At 37.8% G+C, this 25,271-nt stretch overlaps 1 protein-coding gene across 4 annotated transcripts in view; it reads right to left on the reverse strand.

Moving 5' to 3' along the window:
• The window catches only part of Capn7 (calpain 7), a 41,324-nt gene extending 17,981 nt beyond the window's left edge, over window positions 1-23,343 (reverse strand). For 3 of the 4 annotated variants that reach the window (XM_035452606.1, XM_027389523.2, XM_035452605.1), the window contains exons 1-9: window positions 23,012-23,343; window positions 20,029-20,137; window positions 14,119-14,276; window positions 13,172-13,239; window positions 10,484-10,684; window positions 7,844-7,930; window positions 4,752-4,878; window positions 3,278-3,363; window positions 893-986 (exon numbers count right to left, since the gene is read on the reverse strand). In XM_035452606.1, coding sequence (XP_035308497.1) covers window positions 893-986; window positions 3,278-3,363; window positions 4,752-4,878; window positions 7,844-7,930; window positions 10,484-10,684; window positions 13,172-13,239; window positions 14,119-14,276; window positions 20,029-20,137; window positions 23,012-23,113 — 1,032 coding nt within the window. In that variant the 5' untranslated portion in view covers window positions 23,114-23,343. The remainder of the gene's footprint in view (window positions 1-892; window positions 987-3,277; window positions 3,364-4,751; window positions 4,879-7,843; window positions 7,931-10,483; window positions 10,685-13,171; window positions 13,240-14,118; window positions 14,277-20,028; window positions 20,138-23,011) is intronic. The other variant, XM_035452604.1, reaches the window with a different exon arrangement.
• Window positions 23,344-25,271: the final 1,928 nt, after the last annotated feature.

Here is a 25,271-nt window from a genome sequence, read left to right on the forward strand (position 1 = left end):
TGGAGGAGAGAATAGCCTAGAAGCCCTTCCCCTAGAATGAGATTGATGACTACTCTCTATGCTATCCTAGAATCCTCATGCAGTGGCTGATGGAAGCAGAGACAGACATCCACAGAAATACACTGAGCGGAAATCTGGAACCTAGTTGAAGAGAGGGAGGAATGAAGAACGAAGGGGTCTGTACCAGGTTGGAGAAACCCACAGAAACAGTTGGCCTGAAAAAGGGAAAGCATATCGACCCCAGACGCTCTTTGGGAGGGCCAGTATGGGACTGATCCAGTCCCCTGATCATGGATGCCAATGGGAAGGCCCCTGCACTCCTGGGAGCCTCCGGAGGTGGACTGGCATTTTGCCCTGGTGTGTGTGGGGGGACTTTGAGAACCCATCCCACTTGAAGGGATGCGCTTTGTCTCTGGACACATGGGGAGGTGCCTAGGCCCAGCACAGGAAGATTTGGTGGACTTGGTGGAGCCCCTGTTGGGGGCCCTACCCTGCCTGGGGAGTGGTGGGTGGATGGGGTGGGGGTAGGTTGGAGGTGGGGGAGAAGGAATGGGGGTGAGGGGAGGGAGAGGGAGAGGGGACTTACATGTGAAACAAGCCTGTTCCCTAACTTGAATTAATAATAATAATAATAATAATGATAATAATAATAATAAGAAGAAGAAGAAGAAGAAGAAAAAAATTATACTTCTTTTATTTTTAATTAGTAACAAATGAAATCTATTGGTAGTAGTAAGTACAATTTACCACATATTCAAATCAACCAAACTGACTTTTAAAATCTTTACATGGTCAGCTTTTCTTTGTTTGTTTCCTTTCTAGAGTCAAGGGTAAGGAGGTGAAGAAAGAGGAGGTAGAAGTACGGATTAGGAAGGAAAGCAGAGACATTCACCTTTCTTGGGACACCATTGAGGTGAAGTTTTACCATATACTTTCCACAGGGATTGTACTCTGGTTCGCCATCCTTATTCTGTGGGTAAATTATGCTTTTGGAAAGGAAAATGGATATTAAAACACCAATGTTAATATTCAACATCAACTAATATATGACTTTATATTTTATTTAAACATACTATTCATTTATAAATATTTTCTTCCCAACTTTATAAAAATGAACCTAAGACTATTTTAATATTTTAAATATTTCTTGGTTTTAGTTTTCCTTTTGAGATAGGGTCTCAATATGTAGCCAGGCTGGTCTGGAATTCATGAGCCTCCTGCTTCAGCCTCCCAAATGCATCACCACTCCTAGCTTAAGAAAATATCTTCAAAATCATACACTAGAACATAAATTTTCAGAATATTCTGAGTCAAGGTCTTACATACTTCAGGCTGGCTCTTAACTATACAGCAGAGGAAGATTTTAGATTTCTGATCTTCCTGCTTCCACTTCTAGAGTGGTGGTATTATGGGTGTGCTCTATCATGACAAGTTTATACAGTATTGGGGATTGAACCCAGGGCCTTGTGTACACTAGGCAAGCCCTTTATTAACTGAGCTACAGTCTATAGTGCTCAATTTTTAACTATATGATTTAACAAGTTACATACTGAATTAACATATTTTAAGCCAGTTTAAATTATCTTTTATCGTTGGTTTTAAGAAACAAAGATCATTTCACTAAGTCACAATTAAGGCATTAAGCACAATTCTAATAAAGGTACATAAAATTAAAAATATATAATGAATTCTAGAGAAATGTGTTACAGGATTTCCCATCTGGTTCCATAGCTGCCTTGCCCCAGATAAATACTCAGAGACTTATATTAATTATAATACTGTTGGCCAGTGGCTTGGGCTTCTTATTGGCTAGCTCTGCCTTAATTATTAACCCATGTCTATTAATCTAAGTATTTCCATACCGGAGAATGCCTAGGGTGCATCCTATCTGCCCAGTGGCTACATGGCAACTATTTCTGGCCTACCTTTCTCAGAATTCTCGTAGTGCCACCTATCTCCCTGCCTCTATTGGCCATAGTGTTTTATTCATCAACCAATAAGAGAAACATATACACAGAAGGACAACCCCCTTCAGAGATGGCTCAGCCTTAAAAGTACTTGTTGCTTTTGAAGAGTACCTGGCTGGGATCAGTTCCTAGCACCCACATGGTGACTAATAACCATTTGTAACTCCAGATCCAGGTGATCCAAAACCCTCATCTAATCTCTAAGGGCACTGTACTCCTGGCACAGACAACTTCTGTGTGGGGATTAAAGGCGCAACACCCATAATCATGTAATTAATAAATAACAAAGTTGCACAAAAGGCATGCGGTGCACAGATATACATGCAAGCAAAATATCTATCTATCCATACACATTAAAAAATTTTAATTATACAATGAGATACTGTAAAAACTTCCACTACCAATTTTCTTTTAAAATATACTGCACCAATCAAGCACATTCCAAGTTGTTTCTTTATATAGCAAATAACTGAAACTAAGGACTATCTGCTTTATCTTTTATTCTTAAGACGAGCTAATTAAAAAACTGGTTATAATTTATACTGAGTGGTTTTAAACTTAATATAACTTTCAAAAACTAAAAAAAAATTCAGAAACATTTCCATACATTTTAAAGCTGTTATAATCAATAGAAATGCATGCCATTTTATATTTTCCTGTTAGTCATATTAAAAGTTAAAGATGAAAAAAGCATTTAATCTCAACACTAGGGAGGCAGGAGCAGGTAGACTTCTGTAAGTTCCAGGCCACCCAGGTCTACACAGTGAGTTCCAGGCCAGCCAAGGCAATGTAAACACCCTGTCTCCAAAAATAAAAACAAACAAAAAAATTTAAAAATAAAATTAATTCTAATAACATATTTGCTTAATCCAATTATGATTTCAAAATATACTCAATACTTGAGTTATTTTCCAGTTCTACAATTTGCATGCTAAGTTTTCAAGATCTCGTGTACAACTTGCACTTGCAGCCCATCTTAACTCAAAATAACTGATTTCAATTTCTCAATGACTACAGGTATCTAGTGGCTAACTTACTATATAGTTTAAATTAAAAAGTATAAATAGGACGTGTTTCTCCTTTGATTACATCAATTTCAAAACACATTTCATGTACATTACTTTGCTACGTATGCATATGTTCTTACTGCTTTAGAAGAAGTTCTCACATCAGGAATCATCTGTGTAACCAACACAGGAGGGTCATAATAGTCTAATGATATGCCCTCTCCACCTTCTACATGCATACGGTCTAAGTTTTAAATTTCCAATTAAGAAATAATTATATGAAAGACAAACACAAAAATTTACCTGGTAATCAATTTCTTATTGAATCGTCTCTCATAAGCTGCACTGATAGCCAATGATGCCACAAAGGAACAATCTGATACTATTGTCTGTTAATAAGAACCACATATTCTTTCATTCATATAATTTCAACATTTGAACAATTTTTATTCATTACTCCTACTGTTAGTATTTAGGCATTTGTACTGGTCTGCCTTTGGAGTTCTGACAAGATATGCCCTCAACTGCTGCCACTAAGAGCACCACCTGTGCCTATTCAATATGTTCCCTTTTAAAAGGGTCCTGCCCACCTCCCATCCCCTCCTCTATCTGCCCCCCAACTTCTCTTTCCTGCTGCTTCTGTCCCCAGAGACTGGTCTTCCCCACTCCCCTTTCCCCTTTTTACGATCCTTTCCCCCTAACTAAAAAAAAAAAAAAAAAAAAAAAAAAAAAAAAAAAAAAATCCCTCCACTTGAACTCTCATGGCCCTTTTTAAAAATTACAACACCTACCACTTTAGCTTTTATATTAAATATCTTAATTATTATTCAAATAGGAAATAAAACGTCATGCTAGCAACTCACATATTTTATTTAAACAAATATTAGAAAAAGTGTCTCAATGAATAACTTAGGGTGTGTATGTCTCTCTGTGTGTGTGTGTGTGTGTGTGTGTGTGTGTGTGTGTTAGTGTGAATATAAGATAAAAGCAAGTACACATAGGTATATAGAGGCCCAAGGTCAATGATAGGGATGGTTCCAATCAATCACTTTCAACCTTTTACTTTTGTGTTTGTGTATATGTTTTAATTATGTGCCTCTGTATGTGTCTATTTTGGGCTATGTGTGCACATGGAGTGTGGAAACCCATAGAGGCCAAAAGAGAGCATTAGATACCCTGAAGCTGGAGTTACAAGGTGAAATTCAATTCTCAAGTTTCACATCTACAAATGCAAAAGTCTTTAATTGGAACTGGGGCTGTGGGTGGCTGCCTAGCATTCACAAGACACCAAATTCAAATCCCAATACTGAAAAAAAAAAAAAACCTGTAATTTCTCAGAACAGTTTCTTACATTATTTTCTCAATGTTAAAGACAGAATGTACAGAATGCACTAGGCATGGTAGCACACACCTATAATCTTAGCTCCTTGGAAGACTGATGTTGGAGATTACTGAGTTTAAGATCAGCTCAGATAAAAGAACAAAATGCTGTCTCAGAAGAAAAAAAAAACTAACAAATTTTTGGTCTCATTTTGAGAATTATTTTGCTATGCAGACTGGTCTCAAACTTACTATGTAGCTCAAGATGGTATTGAACCACAAGTGCTGAGATTATAGATATGTGCTACCAAATCAAGCTGGAAACAATGTGAAAAATGAGAAAGTCTTACAATTATACTCATGCATCTAAATATATACACTCTAAGAAAAATCAAATCTATATTCAAATTTCTTTAGAGTGCTAACTTATTGAACATTATACAAAATAAATATTTACCTGCTTTATGCTAAAACTGGATACAGTATATATCATTGTAGGATTGTTGGTGAGATCTTCTGGTCGTACCCATTTAGAAAATGTAGTTTTTTGTTTAGGTGATAATGGAAGCTTGCCCCATCTATCACTGAGGTAACAATAAAAGTTAAAAGAATATATTATTTTTTAAAGATGACTTGAAGCCAGAATGAAACCTTCTTTTTGGTGCACAGATCATATAGCTGTACCTTTGTGTTCCTAAAATAATCAAGTCATATCTGGCTCTTTACACTTAACCTTGAATTCAGTCAACCTGAACAGCTTCTCCAATTAAAAAAAAAATAAGTGAAGACAGAGCTTATATTTATTTAAAAATATGGTATAGATGCTTAACTTAGCACAGTTATGATGTTCAGGAAAACTCAGCAAAACAATGAGTCATTAACAATACAAACTGGGGCTGGCGAGATGGCTCAGAGGTTAAGAGCACTGACTGCTCTTCCAGAGGTCCTGAGTTCAATTCCCAGCAACCACATGGTGGCTCACAACCATCTGTTATGAGATCTTCTGCCCTCTTCTGGTGTGCAGATATACATGGAGAATAAATAAAATCTTTAAAAAAAAAAAAAAAACAAAGCCACAGAGAAACCCTGTCTTGAAAAAACAAAAACAAACAAACAAAGCAAAACAAAAAGAAGTGAATATATAAAAAAAAAAAAAAAAACATACAAACTGGCGGGGGCGGTGGTGGCAAACACCTTTAATCCCAGCACTCGGGAGGCAGAGGCAGGTGAATTTCTGTGAGTTCGAGACCAGCCTGGTCTACAAGAGCTAGTTCCAGGGCAGCCTCCAAAGCCACAGAGAAACCCTGCCTCGAAAAAACCAAATAAAATAAAATAAAATAAAACCAACATACAATACCAAATAAAAACCATCTACCTTTGCAGCCCCAAGCCTTCACCTTCCTACAGCAATGGCAACACCTCTTTGGATTTCAAAAGATTTTGTGGTAATGTGTAATATGCAAACTAAAACAAATTTGTGCAACATTCTTTTATCCAAGAATGCTAATGAGTATTAGATTTAAAAAAAAAAAAGATTTTGTGCTCAAGTATGACCTGAAAACTCCTAAAGTACTAGTTTCTTCACTGTAGGTAGGACACCTCTAGACTTTTATGAGCCCATATTGTTGCAAATCTCTTAAGAAGAAAAGATTGCCCACAATACTGCTCAAAAAATTTTCGTCGTTTTAAAATTTTGAGACATGATCACCCTACCTCTGCCTCCTGAGTGCTGTGACTGCAGTTGTGCCATCACACCTGGTCTCTCAAATATTTTGATGATCACCTTACAGAACCTCTACTGTTCCAGATAACTATTTAGCTAGAACCTAATGTTAGAATGTTAGGAGCCAATTATAAATAGAAACAGAGCTGAGTGAACTTAGGAGTTTAAAGATAGCAATCACAAACTTGTAAGGGAGAAAATCAAAGCTAATTCAAACCTATAATTTTATCTATTACTTACTCATTATTAACTTTCCATATAACAGATACTATAGAATAAATTTAAGGTTCCATAGTATTCTCTCAAATCACTGAGTAATTAAAGTCTGTATAACACATTTCTTGTCCTAGACTCATAAGGCTATTAAAAATATTTTATAAAATACAATGCTTATGATTTAAAGGTTAACATATCACCAGAATAAAAAAAAAATTTTAAAACAGTGGTTCTCAACCTGTGGGTCGTAACTCCCTTCGAAAGTACTATATAAGATATCTTGTATATCAGATATTTACATTACGATTCAAAACAGTAGCAAAATGACAGTTATGAAGTTGCAAAGAAATAATTTCATGGTTGAGGTTCACTATAACATGAGAAATTGTATTAAAGGGTCACAGCATTAGGAAGGTTGAGGACCACTACTCTAAATTAAATTATAGAGCCCTTTTCCTGTCAATCTGTTAAATGAATTTTGAAATGTTTATAATTATTTTTTCTTTTGGTTATTCTCTAAGTAAAATAACTTAGATGACAAAACCAGTGCCGCTAGTTTGGTATTCATCTACTCTTCTTAAAATATAATTCATTCAGTAAATCTTATCACTATATAACAGATACTGTGCTAGATATAGGGTAGGACTTAATTAAACAAACATGGTCTTTGTCCTTATGAAGCTTATAATTTCCATCAAAGGACATGTATTAAGCAAGTAATTACACAAAAAAGAAAGGGGGGTACTTCCAACTGTGGAATTTAGGAGTTCCAATTTAGGAACAGCAATTCCTACATTAAAGGCGCTTTTGTATATGGTCATACCATCCTGAATACATTGATCTCCTGTAAATTAAAGGAGTTTCTGTATTTCATGTTTTACTTCTCCAATTATATTAAATTGCCCCAAAATTTTATTGTTCATACCGTATTTTTCTTTTGTACATTCCAACATGAGAGATATAATTTATCTTAATTTGCTACATATAAACTAAAATCACAAATTTACATCTCCTTAAATATAACCACATACTAGAGTGAATATATACATACAGCACATAATAGAGAGAACATATACATTCAGCACATACTAGAGAGAACATATACATACAGCACATACTAGAGAGAATATATACATACAGCACACACTAGAGTGATTTACTCTCATGATTATAATCCCAGCATCTTTTTTGTAGGTATTTGAGTACATCTCTAAATACTTTTATTACTTTCTGGACTTTTTTCTATTGTGATCCAATCATTAACTGGACAAATGTTTGCTCAGTACTTACTCTGTACCAAGTATTATATTAAGCACTGTGTCTATAATGTTAGGTTTTTCAAAAAAGTGCCTATGAGCCCATGACCAAGCCAATTAAATAAATGTGATATTGAGGTACTCTATCATGGTACTGCATTAAACTGACAACTTCATGGTGTTCAGATTTTTTATTTGGACCTCTTTAGTTTTCCACCTCTTTCTCACAAATACTCTTTTCCAACCAACTTTGTATATAAAATTTAATTTCAGGACTATGAATTAAATCAAACTTCAGAGTACTGGGAACTTCTTTAAATTATCTTGGAAGTGAAAGTTAACATGTTTACTTACCAAAAAGGCATTGGATAAGCAAAACGTTCCCTCAGATCAACACTCATGAAAGGAACATATTCTATACCATTTATTTTTGATGTTGTCCTATAAGGCACAAGAAAAAGATCTAAGTTTTCAAGTCTACCTTAGTCACCAATCTCAGTTAAACTCTAAGTTTAAATAACAATAGCTTCTCAGACTTTTACCTAATACCAAAGGTAAAATTTCAGTGACAAAGTATGATACTGTATTAAACTGACAATTTCATGGTGTTCAGATTTTTATGTGGACAATTTTGATAAGAGAAAAACCAGAGAGTAACTGTTATAATTCAATTCATTTAAAAAGAACATTCTTTTTAAGTTAACTTCCTGGACTTGGGATGCAGCACAGTGGTAGCATTTTTGCCTATCATGTATAAAAGGTTCAACCTTCAGCACAAAAATGTAATTAATATAGCACCAGTAATGAAAAAAAAAAAACTGACATCCTCTACAAAAAAAAAAATTGTTTTAAAATAATCCTTTGTTTCCAAGTCTATCCTAAGTCCAAAGAAACAAAGCAATAGCTTAGTTATTTGGGGATTTAAAAACAAGCTGGGCAGTGGTGGCACATACTTTAATCCAAGCACTTGGGAGACAGAGGCAGAGGCAGGCAAATTTCTGGGTTTGAGGCTAGCCTGGTCTACAACGTGAGTTCCAGAACAGCCAGAGCTACACAGAGAAACACTGGCTAGAAAAACTAAAAATCAACCAACCAAACAAGCAAACAACAAAAATACAATAAACTCTGAAAAACGTGATCTTTCTTTTTATGCTATGGGAATATGGATGAGTCTTGAAAGAAGAAAGTGTCATAGAAACAGTTATGATCTGTCGACAAATTTAGTGAGGTTTGTAGAGGCTCTGCATGTTTTATGCATATCAACAACTTCCTTTTGAGGGTTTATTAGTTGTTGTTTAACTGAGATAGGGCTTCGCTATGTAACCCAGGCTATCAGGCTGTTCTTGAACTCAAAATTGCAGCACATGCCACCATGTTTAATAACTACCTTCTTATACATCTGCTTTTTTTTTTTTAAAAGAGTAGTTGTAGTCTTTGGGTAGTAATATTCAGTGAATCTGAAAATTAATGCAGTCAGGAATGGATACAATAATTGTTGGGACAGTGTACACTCACTTTCACTTGTATGAAGGATAGCTGTGTTTTGACAGAGTTCTTTTGATACAGTGAAGAATTCCAAATGTATAGTATATATAAAAGTAGCATACAGATACTGTGTAGCCAAAATGATGAATTCTCACTGTACTGAACAGCTTCAATTGACAAAATACCTTCATAGGATCAGGCTGTAGGTGAGCCTATAGGTTATTTTCTTAATGATTGATTAGGGAGGGCCCAGTCCATTGTGGATGGTGCCATCACTGGGTTGGTGGTCCTGCATTCTATAAGAAAGCAGGCTGAGCAAGCCATGAAGAGCAAGCCAATAAGCAGCACACCTCCATGGCATCTATATCAGCTCCTGCCTCCAGGTTCCTGTCCTACTTGAGTTCCTATTCTGACTTCCTTTGAGGATGAACAGCGATGTGGAAGCATAGCTGGATAACAAATCCTTTCCTCCCTAAAATGCTTTGGTCATGGTGTTTTATCACAGTAATAGCAATCCTAAGACACTCAACTAACTTAGAGCCTCACCTTTAAAAGGAACAGTTGTTGTTTTGTTTTGTACTGTGTTTATTCATATACTATTTTTCCTAGGCAAAGGAACCAGGCTAATAGACGGATAACTAAAATCTTCAGGAAGAAAGGAAGATGCTCTGGAAAGCTGTGACCAAGGAGGGAACACTGCTTCTTTCAGCTCAATCTCAGGAAAATTTAAAATTAACACCTATCTAACCCACCCAACTCAAGAACAGCCAGCGGGCCCAAAGACTTATCCTCTTTCAACTTATCAACTGATTCAGAAGACAGTAAAGGATTTCTACATTATTGTGAGGTTTGCTGTTACTGGTTTTTGGTGCAGGTTCTCCTCCGTAGCTGAGGCTGGCCTTGAACCTGAATTTATAAGTCTACTTCCTCCAGAGTGCTGGGATTTCAGGCAAGTGCTATGCCAAGCTCAGGCTTTGAATTTTTAATAGCATCCACGGCTGCTTTCAAATACAGTGAGCTGTCTGTGAACATTTTCTGTAAAGATTGACATTATATACAGTTTAAGTTTTACAAAGTGGTCTTTGTCATAATTCTGTTTTTTCATTTCTTTTAAACTCCTAAAAAATTAAAAAGTAGCCAGGTGGTGGTAGTACATCTCTCCCCAAAGGGGGAGTGGGATTCACAACTTCAGATTTTTGTTTGCTGGTGATAAAGGTGCACAGAGCATTATTAGCAGCCTGCCATAACTGCTATGTTCCCCAATCTTCAGGACTCAATTATGCAGAGTACCAGAGTTAGCTTTAAAAAAAAAAAAAAAAAGACTAGGAAAATAATGCTAACACTAAAACATGTTGGTTGGCTCTACTCTGTAACTATTCAAGCTGATATATGATATAATGCACAGTTAAATAACGTATCACAACAAAGATCTGAAGGTAATTCAGAATGAAATGGTTTGCACTCATTATGTTTAAAGTTTTCATTACCCTGAGTCACAAGTGGATTTACCTGAGCACTTCTATTTCTTCCGCTGTATATCTTTGTCCTTGGGCGTCACATGACTGTGGACTTATAAATGGCTGAGGCTTTTCAAGGAAAGGATTAGGTCCTAGAGGAAAATGTGTTCTTACTGGAGGAGTCTTCGTTTTCATATTTGTTGACTTGAGTTTACAAAATGGCTTTGTCAAAGGTTCACTCAATGCTTCTGCTCTAAAACAGAAGCATAAAAGAACTGTTCTAGTTTTCTTCTTACATTTAGGCCTTTGTTTTTTATGAGACAGGGTCTCATAAAGAGGCTGGCCTCTAACTTGCTATATAGCAGGCTGGCCTTGAAGTCGTGATCCTCCTACCTCTACCTTCTAAGTGTTTCATTTAAACTTACAGAACACAAAACTTACTTCAAGTTAGTAAAGCATCCTAATGTAAAATCAGTTCATAAAATCCTTATATACTAATCAAAAATTCTCTATATAATCTATTGCACTTATTTTGTAAGTACTACTGAAACGAACATATGTTTGTATTATATGTCAGATACTATGCAAGGTAAAGGGTATAATAGTGTATAAATCTCATCCTTAAGATTTTGTGGATAAGGGAGCTGGGTGGTGGTGGAGCACACCTTTAATCCCAGCACTTAGGAAGCAGAGGCAGGCAGATCTCTGTGAGTTCGAGACCAGCCTGGTCTACAAGAGCTAGTTCCAGGACAGTCTCCAAAGCCACAGAGAAACCCAGCCTCGAACCCCCGCCCTCCCCCCAAAAAAGATTTTGTGGATAAGGGGCTAGAGAGATGGCTCAGTGGTTATGAGCACTGGCTGCTCTTCCAGAGGTCCTGAGTTCAGTTCCCAGCAACCATATGGTGGCTCACAACCATCCATTATGAGATCTGGTGCCCTCTTTTGGCCTATAGGCAGACATACAGGCAGAACATTGTATATATAATACATAAATAAATATGTATATATTAAAAAATATTTTGTGGATAAAAAGACAACTTTATCAAAACGACAACTTTATCAAAACAATAGATGCCAGGACAGAAGCATTTCATTCAAATGAATACACAAAAGCAATAATAGCCCTAATGACCAAGAAAAGAGAGTGAGTGAATCAAGGGAAGTATGCTTAGACTTAATGCTTGAGTCTTAGAAAAATTCATCTGCAGTAAGGAAATATATACAATGTGCAGTAGTATCAAACAGCAGAGCAAGCTATGGCAACTTCAAAAGGATGAATACAGGCCCTGTGAAAAGTACAAAAGGGAGACAGCAGGAGATAAGGTGAGAGGAAAGCAGGAATTCATGACAGAGGGCATTACATGATATACAAAGGGCTTTTGACTGTTCTGTCAAAGAACTAACAAGCTAAAACAAGTTCTTAACCTAAGATCCACATATGAGCTTCAGGAGTCTTGTAACACTCCAAAATTATATGTCAAGAACATTAGATGTACATTTTCCTAGAAAGAAGGTCTTTAATCTTCAACAGATCCCCCAAAAGAGTCTGACACCTCACCCCATTTGCCTTTGCTTAGGATGGACTCAGAAATGCTGGATGGTTTATCTACACAAGCATAAAAATCAACTATGATTATAACTGGTAAAAGAAATCACGATGGAGAAGGCAGCTATGTCTGGTAACATGGTAACCCCTATGTCATGGAAATCGAGAAGGCAACTATGTCATACTTTCATGAATTTGGGTAAATAAACTAAAGCTTAGCTGATGATGAAGTAGAAAAGGGATGAGTTATATCTTAATGAAAGGACCAGAACATAGGTAGAGCTTTAAACTAAGGTCATTTCAAAAATTCACATTCTAGAAATAGATGAATTTCTACTTCTTTCCTTTAAAAGAAAGTGGTTTTCTACCTCAACTCTTGAAAAAGGCATAATTCATTTACACAGACCCATTCATTCAGCAAATACATACTGAACACATCTATGTTAGGCATTCTTTGACATGCTTACTTAAGCACCGAACAAAAGAAGCAAAATTCTGTTTTCACAAGCTTCCACTTAGGGGATGAAGGCTAAACGCAGCACATATACAACAGACTGCTCTTTTCTTATATTCCACAATGGGGTAATAACAATGGAAAAGAATATTAAAACAAGCAGAGCAATCAGAATGAAAGTGCAGGGGAGACTCGACTTCAAATAAAATGCTTATAGCAGGTCTCAGAAGTGACACAGCTTGAGATGAAGGCAATACATATGGTGTGATGTTGGGAATGAATGCAAGGCCACTCTCAATGTCTATCTTTTAATAGTAACTCTGGAGGGCCTTCTGAAAAGGTTGTCTTGGAAGTCTGACATTGCACAACACAGGAAGTATTCCATTTGAGTTATGACTGCTGGGGGCTGGAAATATAGCTCAGTGGTGGAATACTTGAATAGCATGCACAAGATCCTGGGTTCAAGCCACAAAACTACCAGACACTCAGTAATACCAGGGCAATAAAACAGTTCTGTTTTCTAACAGCAAAAATTAAAAGGCTTCTTGACTAATGGATGGGCTACTTATTCTAAAGCAAGGAACTAGAGAGAAGGTAAATTTAGTCAGTGAAAAAGGGTAGCCTTCTAAGTTTCAGCTTGTAGAGAAACATGTAGACCTTTACATTAAGATGTTATGTTAAAAAAAAAAAAAGCACAATTCATGCTATCCATTGATAAGAATTTGAGTGACAAAACTCACCTATCTAGTGCCTGTCGAGCCAACTGTTTCAATTTATTTTGCAGAGTCTTATCGGCAGTTTCGTAAGACTTAAGAGAAAGAGATAGACATTCTAAAGCATAGTTCTTTAATTTATTTAATCTATATTTCTATGCAAAAATAAAATATACTTCTTGAAATTGTGAGTAAATAAAGACAACATTTTATTTCTGTCTTTAAAAGTTATCACTTAAAACCATATTGAATATTTTGTCACTAGGGTGAACTTAGAAGCCATTTCTGTAGACAAGTGATAACTAGACCACAAATGTATAAACATGTACCATGGAAGGCTGAGAAGGAGGAACCTGGGGAGACCAGCACTTATCTATATTCTCCAGGTTATAGAAATCAAGGCAGATGGTTTCACTGACCACAACAGCCTACCAAAAAAAGCTGGCATATAAAAGACAATAGGAACATCCTCTACTACTTTATCTCATCCTCCTCCCAAATGCACTGTGCTCTTAAGTACTAGATGCCCCTTGAAGCTAAGCATCTCAACTAAGGTCCATCAGGGAGTACTAAGAGCCACTCAGCATATAGATTTTATTTTCCAAGTTAATGAAACTCTCCCAAACCACTACTTTACTTTTTATTGTATGAAATCGAAAAAAGCTTATGCTAAATTCACAGATTCATGATGGTGAATTCTTCTTATAGTAGTTTTAGTTACTAAGATAACCTTGAACAGTTTAAAAATAAGCAAATACAATTTTTAAAAGCAACTGCTTAGTGATTCAGTAGCAGCAAAACTTTAATAAGGTATAAAACTCTATTATTAGTTTTCTACTCAACATTTTCAGTGAAGATTAGCTTTATTTATAATGATAGAATGTGAGGGTTCCTTCAAATTAAATAAAATTTGTGAGTAAGGGAAGCAATTTCTTAATATAATTCCATCAAATTTGACTCATAGCTATACCTACAGTTTTTAGACAGAGATCCACAGCTTCCGTATATAATTCTATGGCATCTTCCACATTCCCCTTTTCATCCTCATCAAAAGCTTGTGTAACAAGAAAATGGGCACGCTCTAGATCCAACTGATGTTTTGATTTCAAAGGATCAGCACTCTTTGACTGAACTAGTACAGAATAAAAAAAAAAAACATGCAGGGAGAATATTACTTAAATGCAACCAGGAAAACCAACATTTTAACATATTTAAGACATTCTTTGCCAAACTGTATATCCCTCATTTAAAATGCTTAGCAAAATACACAACAAAAATCTTTTTTAAGAGGAATAATTTTTCCTTTCTATCTCTAAACCCCCTACCCAAACCCCATTATTTAGACACCAGAGACAAGATATTAGAAATGCTTGAATTATTTCTACTAGTACTCCCTTCACTAAAATAAAAAACAAAACAAAGGAGTCTTCTTCATATTCTTCTCCCTCCATAAAAAACAAAGTAAAAACCTGGAAAGTACTAAATATTAAGAAACACATAGGGTTGAGGGTGTGGCTCAGGGGCAGAGTGAGCTTGCCTCACAATATATCCTGGGTTTTATGGCTAGTAGCAGAAAAGGATAAGAGGAAGAAGAGGAGGAGGAAAGAAAAAGAGAAGGGGGAAGAAAGAAGAAGGGATGAGATGAGGAAGAAGCAGCAGTCATCATATTTCAAGGTAATTTTTTTAGGCCCTGATGATAAAGTTCCTGTTTTTCTTATCCATCTAGGTCCAGAAGAAGTTATCGTGCTTTTACTGCTCTTTAAGATAAGTATTTCAATTTGGGTTTTTTGTTTTGTTTTGAAAGATTTACTTATGTACATGGGTGTTTTGCCTGAATGTATGTCTGCACATCATGTGCAAGCCTGGTGCCCTTGAGGGTCAGAAGAGGGTACTGGATCCCTTGGAACTGGAGTAACAGATAAGTCATTAGCCACCATGTGGGTGCTAGAAATCAAATCTGGGTCCTCTGCAAGAACAAGTATTCTCAACTCCTGAGCCATCTCTCCACTCCATAGCACATGTGTAGATGCTCAGCATCATCAACCCTCAAGCAATGCACATGAAAACCCAATCAGACGGTATTTATATCCATTAGGATGGCTAAAAATAAAAATGTCAATAACAAATCAGTTCTGGTGGCAGAGCTCTGCAATCCCAGCACTTGGAAGGTGAAAACAGATATATCAGAGTTTGAAGCTAGGACAGCAAGACTTGGTCTTAAAATAAAAAAATTTTAAAAACTTGTGCAGAGCTAAGGATATTGTTCAGTGGCAGGGCACTTGCTTAGCATGTATAAGGCCATTCTCAGCACTTACCACACACAGAGAAAAGGAGAGGGAAAGAGAGTGTATATATAAGAGTGAGAACATAAAGGAACTAAGAAACTGGAACTAGCTATGCTGCTGGTGGAACTATAAGCATAAAGTGCAGTCATTTTATACATGAATGTACACAATACATAATGTACAGTACACTATGTAATGTACATAGTACCTTTACAATAAACAAAAGGAAGAAAACCCAAATATTTTCCACTTGATAAATGGGTAAATAAATTGTGGTGTGTTAATACAATGGACTCTACTATCTATCCATGAAAAGGGGTAAAATACTGATACATCCGATTGTTGTAGAATAATCTTTTTGTACACTGTGAAGATGTATCACTCTTATTGGTTTAATAAAGAGCTGAATGGTCAATAGCTAGGCAGAATCTCCAGGCATGGAGAGAACATTGGGAAGAAGAAGAGCAGACACATGAGGAGACACAGAAGCAGGAAAACAGGATGGACAGTATGTAGATGAGGTAAATGAGCCTCAGGGTGCACAAAGATTAATAGAAATGGGCTAATCTAAGTTATAAGAGCTAGCTAAAAACAAGCCTAAGCTATCGGCTGAGCTTTCATAATTAATAAATCTTCATATCATGATTTGGGAGTGGCTGGAAGGACAAAAAAAGACTTGCTACATCATATAGCATAAATAAACATTACAAACATTAATCTCAGTGAAAGAAGCCAAATAACAAAATAAGATAGTTCTATATTAGGTGATTCATTTCTATTAAATATCCAGAATGAGAAACCTAAAACAGAAAGTTAGTCTAGTAACCTTAATCTCTACATTTGTTTATTTCAAATTGATATTTTTCTCTACAAAGAAGTCAACCTATCCTGTCAAGAGGTTCTTGACTATAAACAAGCTGTTTTGACATTTGAGGTTCTATTTTCTTTAATTTTTTTTTTTTTTTTTTTTTTTTTTTTTGTGAGAGGGTCACATATAGCCCAGGCTGGCCTCAAATTTATCATGTAGTCAACAATGACCTTGAAATTCTGATTATCTACCTCCAACATGCTGGGATTACATGCCTGTTTCACCACATGTACTTTATATGTTATAAAGAATCAAATCTAGGGAATCATGTCTTTAGGCAGGCACTATATCAACTAAGCTACATCCCAACCCTGATTTTTTTCTCTTTTTCTTTAATTTAAATTTTTTAAAAAATCTTATTTTACATACCAATCCCAGTTCCCTCTCCCTCCCATTCTCCCATACCCCCCAAGGAAGGTGAGGCCTCCCATGAAGGATCATCAAAGTCTGTCCCATCATTTGGGGCAGGGCCTAGCCCGCCCCCCAATGTATCTAGGCTGAGAGAGTATCCTTCCATAGGGAATGGGCTCCCAAAGTCCGTGCACTAGGGATAAATACTGGTTCCACTACCAGAGGTCCCATAGACTGCCCTGACCTCCCAACTGACACCCACTTTCATGGGGGGCCTGGTTCTATCCTATGCTGGTAACTCAGCTGTCAGACTGAGGTCTGCGAACTTCCACTTGCTCAGGTCAGCTGTTTCTGTGGGTTTCCCCAGCATGGTCTTGACCCCTTTACTCATCACAATTCCCTTTCTACAACTGGATTCCACGAATTTGGCTTAGGGCTTAGCTGTGGGTGTCTGCTTCTGCTTCCATCAGCTACTGGATGAAGGCTCTGGGATGGTATTTAAGGTAGTCATCAATCTCATTATAGGGGAAGGACATTTAAGGTAGCCTCTCCACTATTGCTTAGATTCTTAGTTGGGGTTATCCTTGTGGAACTCTGGACATTTCCCTAGTGCCAGATTTCTCTTTAAACCTATAGTGGCTCCCTCTATTCAGGTATCTCTTTTCTTGCTCTCTTTCTTTCTTTTTATCATTTATTTGCATTTTGAGACAGAGTCTCATTAGGTAGCCCAAGCCAGCCTCAAATTCAGATTCCTCCTGCCTCAATATCCTAAGTATTTGGATTATAAGTATGCCTCATCATACCTGGTTAAAATTGAGGTTTTGAACAAGGTTTTTAACTAGAAAAAGTCCTTTTTTGTTCAAAGTAATAAATACAGAAACCACAAACTTCTCACAGATTACATATGTTACATTTACTTTACAAAATAAGGAAAATATCAGGGATATTTTCAAACAATTAAGATATTGTCTGCATTAAAAATCCTTTTCCAGGCCGGGCGTTGGTGGCGCACGCCTTTAATCCCAGAAATCAGGATGCAGAGGCAGTCAGATCTATGTGAGTTTGAGGCCAGCCTGGTCTACAAAGCTACACAGAGAAACCCTGTCTGGAAAAATAAAAATAAATAAATAAATCTATTTTAAATCCTTTTCCACAATTTCATTTCACTGGCATATTCTTGAAGAGATTAGTGTTATTCTTCTGTAAGAGATAATCACATTCATGGTATCAATTTTAGAATTTACTTTCCAGGATCAAATGCACTTTGTTTTTGTTATGTATTGTTGCTATATTGCTCAGGCTAGTCTCAAATTCACATGCTCAAGTGATCCTTCTGCTTTAGCCTCTTGAGTACTGGAACTGCAGGCTCATACCTATTTAAAAGCAGTTGCTCACACCAGTTTAAAAGCTATTTCTAAAATGCTGCTGTATTTAGTACAAAGTAGGGAGATATTTCCTAATTCTCTAGAGAAAAATAATTTTGTGTTTTTTCACAATTGTTGGAAGAACTTGAAGGATTTAGAGACCACTGACCGGAATGATTATAACAGTCCATCAATAAGTATGACTGTGTACATAAGACAAGGGAGGATGGAAATTCCCTCAGTTACTAGTTCCTACTCCTAAGCTAGTAGCATGCATTCTTTCCTTCTAGAGAAGTCTATGTTAACATTAGCCTAATATATTTCAGAAAGAGATTTCTACAACATTGCAATGTTTCTATTTTTATTTTTCCACATTTGACTTAGGGTTTCCTGGGGCCTCTTCTACTACCCACCCACTTACCATATAGCCCAAACATTGACTCAGTAGACGATTGTTGAAATAAACCAAAATATTTATAGAGAGGACAGGGAAATCATGGAAACACTCCTGAAGGATTACTTTATGAACTTTAAAAATAATTTCCTTGGAAAACAGTATATGAAATAATGTGTATGTATAAAACAAGGCAATTACATTTAAGAACTTCATTTACTTATCTGGGAAAATGAAATTCTTTTTAATCATGCAGGGTTCTATGCCCCTCCACCTTCCCATGTTAAGGAAACCCAGAACCTCAAGTATTCTAAATAGATCTGGGCTACTCCCAGAGTTTCCAACAAGATATGCTGAATGCAACAATTAGTGGAACTTTCTATCAAGCAAAGTACAATACACAGACAATTCCTACAACTTCTGGACACCATTTTAAAGTAGCCTACCAACTTTTAAAAAGACTGTTGTAACAGGGAACCAAAAGCAGATCACATAGACTTTATCCTAATTATGTGCTTATAACTAAGTGCTCATTCTACTCAAAATAAGTGGTAGACAGTAACAGAATCTACCTAGAGTAAAAATCCTGAGTATTCTGTGAATTATCCAACAATAGAAAAAGAAAAAAAAAGGTTTAAAAATCATCCTAAAGATGAATATACATATACATACACATACATACATACATACATATTTTGGTTTTTGAGACAGGGTTTCTTTGTGTAGCCTTGGCTGTCCTAGAACTTGCTTTGTAAACCAGGCTGTCCTCAAACTCACAGAGATCCACCTGCCTCTGCCTCCAAGTGCTGGATTAAAGGCATGTGGCCACACTGCCACCACCACCTGGCAAGATGAATATATTTCTAAGTCAAAATGTCAGCAATATTCTTCTTTTCTACCCATATGAACAGCAGATTTTGACACAAACCCTTTTTCTCTAACAAAACTGATCACCAAGCTTATATATACTTCTCTCCTGGCATCTGCTATGTTGTTTATAAAAGTAAACACAAGCTGTTCCAGGTCTCTGCTTACATGTTGTCTTTCCAAGGTGTGGCATTAAAACAAAAAAAGAGTTCACCCAAAGTCTGTAGGTAGAGGACTCTGACAGAAAAGTGTGAATCTACTGCCTACTGCTGAAGTCTTAATCAGTAAAAACACTTAGTGCCTTAACTTTAGTTTCAGAACTGACATGGTCCTCATTGCAACTTTGTCAATGATAAATTCAATGTAGAGAATTTACTATCCTAGAGAAAACTAGGAAAGTGTAATCTATTATCTCTAACATTCTTCTTATAGATATACTAATTTATTTCCCTATAATGATTTCTTAAATCTCTTTAAGAGATTCTTCTCAGTGAGCAGAAAGAGTGAGTATCAAGATCCAAGATGAAGCTGGGCTGTGGTGGTGCCCGCCTTTAGTACAGCACTCGAGAGTTCCAGGCCAGCCTGGTCTATAGAGTGAGTTTCAGGACAACCAGGAGCTACACAGAGAAACCCTGTCTCAAAACTTCACCCCACCCACTCATGCCCCAAAAAAGATCCAAGATGAAGAAGACAAAGAAACACAGGAGTAAATGTGGTCAGAAATGAGGGAAGAGCAAATGGTGTCTTTGACTAACCTGCAGAATGCAGAGCTTGGACTCTTTCCAGATATTCACTGATCTTTTCCTGGATCCTTTCTAAGCTGGATCCTGCCATCTCAGCATAAATTAAGGCTTGTGCAGCTTCCTTAAAATAATAACAATAATATATTCAAAGAATCCAAAAGACCTTCACAATATGAATTTTAATTACTACTTTCTAATTTTCTATTAATTTCACAACAAAACAAAAACATCTTCATGTTTTTTTCATACAGCAAATAATTTATAAAATTCTCTATTACTTTTCTTTCCATTTTCAATATTCTTAATTCTTATATTCTGTTGAAAATTTAAGAACCGAATCATTAAACATTTCTTCAGAATAGCTGTGACTGACATGTTTTCTGTTTTCCTTATGTGCAAATTATATACTTTGAAAAGGTACCTTAAGTCTTAAAACAGGGGCTAGGTAGGGCTTAGCTATGTACAGCAGTTGCCTAGCATGTGTAAGGCCCTGGGTTCATGTGTAAGGTCCAGGACCATCAAAACCAAAACCAAATTATTAAAACCATCACCAAAATAAAAGATCAATAAAAAAAATCACAAGAAATTGTAAAGATTTAAAGTCTCAAAGTAGAATAAAATATTAGGGTAGAACATAATAAAGTAGATTTCAGTTTTATGAAAACTTAAGGAAGCCTAATTCACCTTCCAGCTTTCCAGAATGTCCATAGCCAGTTGTGCTATGACTAGTGAGGAAGAGCTTCCATTTTCCCTATCACTGCACTTAGGACAGAGATTCCTGCAAGTGACAGCCCCTCTCCACAGGAACTGAATGGATGCTACAACTCACAGCCCTGGCCTCATGCTGTTTCCAAAGCATCTACCACTGAGCTTCATTTTGCAAGCCAGGTTTTAAACAGAAGTTATTTAACTGAATCCTACAAAATCAGTAAATGCAGTTTACACTCCATGGGAAATTCAACCATAAAAGCCAGTTGACTTCTTCAGGTCCATAAAGCAGATCTCTCAAGGAAGAAAAAAATAATTTTCCATACAAACATTAAATATCTAATCTTACATATACCATAATTATTAAAACACATTATACTTCAATAAACTGAACTTCTTGTATGTAAATTAAATATTAATTCTGAGTATAGGTTACCCTTCACATGAAAGTACTGATTTTCAAATAATCACCTCCCTTTTTTAAAAAAGCTAAATAACGCCGGACGATGGTGATACACGCCTTTAATTCCAGCACTGGGGAGGCAGAGGCAGGCGGATCTCTGTGAGTTCGAGACCAGTCTGATCTACAAGAGCTAGTTCCAGGACAGGCTCCAAAGCTACACAGAGAAACCCTGTCTCAAAGAAAAAAAAGCCAAAAAGAAAGTCAAATAACTATCAATTTTATTATACTCATTTCATTTTTATTCAAAAGTGAAAACATAATGGAGACAAAGAACAACCTACATATCTCTCCCCCCCACCCCAGCTTGGTTGGCTTGTAAACTGAAATGTAGACTGGGCTAGCCTTAAATACCCACTTGTCTGGACCCTCCAAGTGCTGGGATTACATGTGGGTAAAAACGTGATACCCCCACCCCCCACCCCAGGGTCTCATATGCCCTAAGCTGGCTGGTCCTCCTGACACCGGGTTATGCAGCACTGTAGATCCATAGCCCCCCCCCCCCCCACGCCTTTTTGTTTTGTTTTGTTTTAAACTTCCTTAAGGATGAATTTTAATTCTTAAATGACAACTATTTTTAAGAAAAAGTCTGAATAGTCTCCTTTGTTTTAGAAAAAGTTATTTTTATATGGTACTTTTGGGTTTTGTTTTTGAGACAAAGTCTTACAATGTAGCCCAAGCTGGCCTGAGCTCAGTGATCCTCTTATCTCTTTGTACTGAGTGCTGGGATTACAAGCAAAAAGCAGGTGTTGCCTCATTGGGCTATATGGCAGTATTTTACTGGCTTAGTAGTTGTGAAGTCATTTCACAACTGAAACAGAGTTTTCTTTTAAGGAGCTATCATCTTGTAGTCAGGCATGGTAGCACATTCCTGAAATCTCAGCACTGGTGAGGCTAAGGCAAGGGGAGGACAAATTTGAAACCAGCTTCAGAGAGGGACACCACCACCACCACACACACACACACACACACACACACACACACACACACACTTGTATAATCTAAAATCAGAAAATTTTAAATGAATGATTCTAAAACTCCTCAAAAGTCTTTAAGTGTAAGGTAGATTTTAAAATAAAAGCAATAAAATATTAGCGGAAAGCAAACTACGCTTTGCTGATAGCACATTAGCTTGGGAGGAAAATTTACTACTTCTGTATAGTCAAGGATGCCCATATCACGAAGATATAACTGGAGGGGTGCATTTACAAACCCTCAGGATAGGAGAGCACAGGATAAACTGCAGAAGCGCATAACCCTTTGATTTAGCGATTGTGCTCCCAGCCATTCATCCAAAAGATGTATCACAAAATTAGCTCTAAGGATATTAACCGCACCATTACATTGCTGGACCACAACCAAACAACCGAACAGGCTGCAAATGTGGCACATGCAAGCAACCAAACATTATCTGGACACACAATGCAGAAGTGAGGTGTTAAACTAGTATAAACGATAGGATTCAAGTTTTGGAGTGTAAACTCGTAAACACACAAACGTTTAGAAAAACAGCCAAGCATATATATATACATCAAATGCTAGAGTAAGAGATGAATTTCTTTTCTAATTTACTTTTTCTTTTCTACATCGAAATGCACTACTGGCATATTATTTATGGCAGATCACCCACGCTGGCCACACATCAGGGACAAGGGACAGCTAACAGGACATTCACTCCCCATCCCACCTCCCGCCGCCACAGGCAGCAGAGCCGCTGGCATCTGCCAGCTACAACTGCGGCCTGAGAAGCAGGACCCCGCCCCTCCGCCTTGGGCTCCGCCAACACTCGCTCCGGTGACCCGGCCCGAGCCGGGTGCCTGGACCTACCTTGTAGTAAAACACCGCCTCAGAGTAACGGCCTTCGTGGTCGCGCTGCACTGCCAGCCGTGCGAACTGCACCGCGTCCCGCTCCAGCGCCGTAGCGTCCATGGCGCCCAGGCCCCGCGTCGGGGGAGGCAGGCAGGCCCTGACGCCGGCCCACGCCGCCTGGAGACACTGCGGCGAGAATTAGGGACCCCACGGGCGGAGCGGCAAAGTTTACTTTCGAGGGCGGAGGAAGGGAAGACGGAGCCCTTACTACCTCAGACCGGCCTGGATGCCTGCTAGAGCCGAGCAGCCTCTGCTCGGAGCCCTCGAGGCCGCCCCTCCTCGCGCCCTCGCTCCGCCCACTGGCGGCATTGCGCAGGCGCAGTCGGCCCTAGGTGGGCTCCCTCCAGAGAGAGCCGGGCTCAAGTCGACGCAGGTGGGCGGGGCCAGAGCAATGGCCGGTGGGATTGGGCGAGAGGAAGCAGGTGCCAGGTCGAAGCTGAGGGTTTCTCTTCGGCTTGCTAGGAAGGCCAGGTGGCAGTGCCAGTGAGGTTGTTGCAGACGGTTCCGGTTTGGCTTAAAAGGAGCATGCGCTTTATGGAGCCTTTCATCCACTAAGTATAAAAAGGGTAGGCCGAAAGAAACAATCAGTAGCACCTCCCGTCGCCAACTGGGTTAATTAAGGATAAATTAGAGATATGAAGTGAGGCTAACGAGGTGCTTTTGAGATGATCTGATAATGTTCATTTTCCACAAACTAAAACATGACCTTATATGGCTCCCCAAGGTACACCTAAGTGTGCTATTGTTTGAATTGTCTACGAACCAGCTGATGTATTTTTACTTGTGTCTTTTGGCAGGTTTAACGTTATGATTAAATAATAGGTGACAGCTTGATGGCTTTCTTCGGTCCCCTTAAAAGTTTGAATTCAGCAGTGATGAAAATGAACAAATGGCAGATTTTAGAATTTGGATGAAATTCAAAATTCATGCTGTGTCAAAGTAGCAAGTCTTGACAAATTATATATTGTATGATTCCACTTATAAGAAACATTGAGCAGTATATGGTAACACATGCCTGTAAAACAGCAGTCTGGAGGCTGAGGTAAGAGGACTAGGCCAGCATGATCTACACAGCTAAAACCCTGAACAACCCCAGGAAGCATGTATCTGTCATATCTTGGTTCTTCTCCATACAAATATGAACACAAATCACCCGGAGATCTTGTTAACAGTTGGTTGTCAGCCAAGCATGGTGGTGAATGCCTTTAATCCCAACACTCCAGAGACAAAAGCAGAGGCAGTCGTATCTCTGAGTTCAGGCCAGCTCCATCGTCAGAGCATATTCCAGGGCAGCCAGGGATACACAGAGAAACCTTGTCTTGGGTGAAAAAAAAAAAAAAAAGTTGATTGTGATCCAGTCTACAGTGGTGTCAGCAGTCCTCAAACCCAAGAAAGACTCCCTGGTAACACTAATGCTGGTGGTTCATGAAATTCATTATCAAGGTCACAATGATGTGGATGCTACTTCACGAATTGGTCAGTGTACAGCTTACTAGGCTGGGGTTATCATCCCTGTACACCATGTATCCCTGGACCTTCTACCTTCTTTGTGCCAGCTGCCTGTCATCTCCTTCCTCCCTTCTTACAGTCCCAAGACCCTGTAGTAGGATTTTCTCCACACCAACCCCTGAATTCGGTCCAGGGCTTTTGTTCCATGGCATCATCTCCTAGAGGAGTTCTAGGCTGAAGCTTAGCCTTGACAGTCCCTCACAAATGAGCCATGAGACTTAGACAAATCATATTTCAGATGGGTAGTTATTTATATGTTTGTTCATCAGTTGTTAAGTATTTGCTTATACTCCCACATGCTATGTCCTTACCTGTCAAATCTCCCAGGATTCAGGAAGCTCAAAAAGTATGTTCATGAGACTACCTAAAAGGCAAGAAGTGCTTTTAAGGGTAAGTGCTTTTCCCCCACAGCTGGAGACATGGCTCAGTGGTTAAAAGCACTTGTTCCTGCATGGGACCCTAGAGGGATTCCCAGGATCCACATAGTGGCTCACAACATCTATAACTCCAGTTCCAATGCCCTTTTGTGACCTCCAAGGACATCAGCCACACACCAGATTACATTTGAGCAAAATATTCATATACATAAAATAAATAAATCTAAATATAATTTTAAAAGGAGTACTTTTTCACAAAAAGGCCATAAATGTCCATAGCAGTTTTATTTTTAAATGTATCTTTTGATTAATAAATATACATATCCATGGTG

Source organism: Cricetulus griseus (genome assembly GCF_003668045.3).
Source record: "Cricetulus griseus strain 17A/GY chromosome 1 unlocalized genomic scaffold, alternate assembly CriGri-PICRH-1.0 chr1_1, whole genome shotgun sequence".
NCBI lineage: Eukaryota > Metazoa > Chordata > Mammalia > Rodentia > Cricetidae > Cricetulus > Cricetulus griseus.